Genomic DNA, 1,403 nt, shown 5'->3' with positions numbered 1-1,403 from the left:
AAAGTTTTAATATAACATATATAACAACTTAATGTGAATATGACAATCTCTTTAGCTCTCTTGAACCTTAATATTTTGAATCTAGCTCTATCTTTTAAGGCATATTGCATATGATAAATAGTTTTAAAAAGCTGCAGGATAGAGATGGTTTGTCCAACATTTAAGTTAATAGATTCTCATTGAAACTTCATAAACATGCTGCCTGGGTATTCCATTGTGAAAAAAAATGCTGTCCAAATTCATACTGAATGAGAGACTACATAAATACTTTTGAATCTAGAATTGTTTTTAGTTATTATATTATTTGCAGTGAAAGAAAATAAAAAACTTCGAGGGCAGAAAAGGATGAAGGAATTCAACAGAAAATGTGAAAGTAAGGAAGGGGGAGAAATGGATGCTTTTTTAAATAAAGAACAGGTGAGACACACATTTACCCAATGATTATGGGCATCCTTGTACTGAGCATGTCAAGATTTTACTTTGTTACATTCAAAATTTAATTAAGCATCTTACTATCAATGTATACCAAATAAATTAGCATTATAATTTACATTATAATTCAAAGTTTTATATTATATAAGTCTTAATTCCTTTATTTGGAAAGAAACCTTAAAAAGAATTTTTAAACTTCAGTTTGATGCACAACTTCACATATTTTTAACTTATGGAATTTGTAACTTGAAAACCATTTCACTGTACTAAACCTTCCATATATAGAAATAATCTAGGTTAATTGCTCAGTTCACACATTTTCTTATTTCAATCTCCTTAGGGAATATTGTGAGAAAAGCGAAATAAGTTTATTGGAACTGTTGACAAACGCCACACCCACTTAGAGTTTCGATTTCTCAGCCAATTATATGTAGTTGAGCAAGATGTTTGTAAGTAATAGAAAAACTACATTTTGAAACATGATGTCCTAACAGTTAGTTAAAAATTTTTGCAAAAAATTCAATAGAGAACATGTCAAACACTCTTAGCATTGTTGCTACTTTTGTCCTCGCTAGTGCATTATCATTGTTTCTCACCTATAAGTATGTTAGTTGGATGGAATATGAAAATATTGTGCAGGTTGTAGTTTTATAGTTTTAGTTAATTATGTGTTACTTGTGTTTTAAAATGCATATTAGAAAGGTTTAATGATTTTTTTAAATATGACAAACTGCCTAGGTTTATCAGGCTTAGCGTATAGTAGTCAAATATCTCAACGTTCTGATGAAGACTAAAATATCTCGGCTGAAAATACCTTGAAAACACCCATTGATGTGTATTGAGATAAGTAATAATGCTAAAGGATAGGAAAATAAACATCAAAATAAACTATATATATATATATATATATATATATATATATATATATATATAGTGTAGAAAGTAAATAACTAATAATAAGTATAAACGTA

At 28.0% G+C, this 1,403-nt stretch overlaps 1 protein-coding gene across 3 annotated transcripts in view; it reads left to right on the top strand.

Moving 5' to 3' along the window:
• Nucleotides 1-316: 316 nt before the first annotated feature.
• The window catches only part of LOC106465951 (eukaryotic translation initiation factor 4 gamma 1-like), a 97,202-nt gene continuing 96,115 nt past the window's right edge, over nt 317-1,403 (top strand). For all 3 annotated transcript variants that reach the window (XM_022393920.1, XM_022393919.1, XM_013926198.2), the window contains exon 1: nt 317-417. In XM_022393920.1, coding sequence (XP_022249628.1) covers nt 346-417 — 72 coding nt within the window. In that variant the 5' untranslated portion in view covers nt 317-345. The remainder of the gene's footprint in view (nt 418-1,403) is intronic.

Source organism: Limulus polyphemus, unplaced genomic scaffold, assembly GCF_000517525.1.
Source record: "Limulus polyphemus unplaced genomic scaffold, Limulus_polyphemus-2.1.2 Scaffold2101, whole genome shotgun sequence".
NCBI lineage: Eukaryota > Metazoa > Arthropoda > Merostomata > Xiphosura > Limulidae > Limulus > Limulus polyphemus.
The sequence above is the reverse complement of the archived record's forward strand: the minus strand, read 5'-3'. Positions and strand labels throughout refer to the sequence as shown.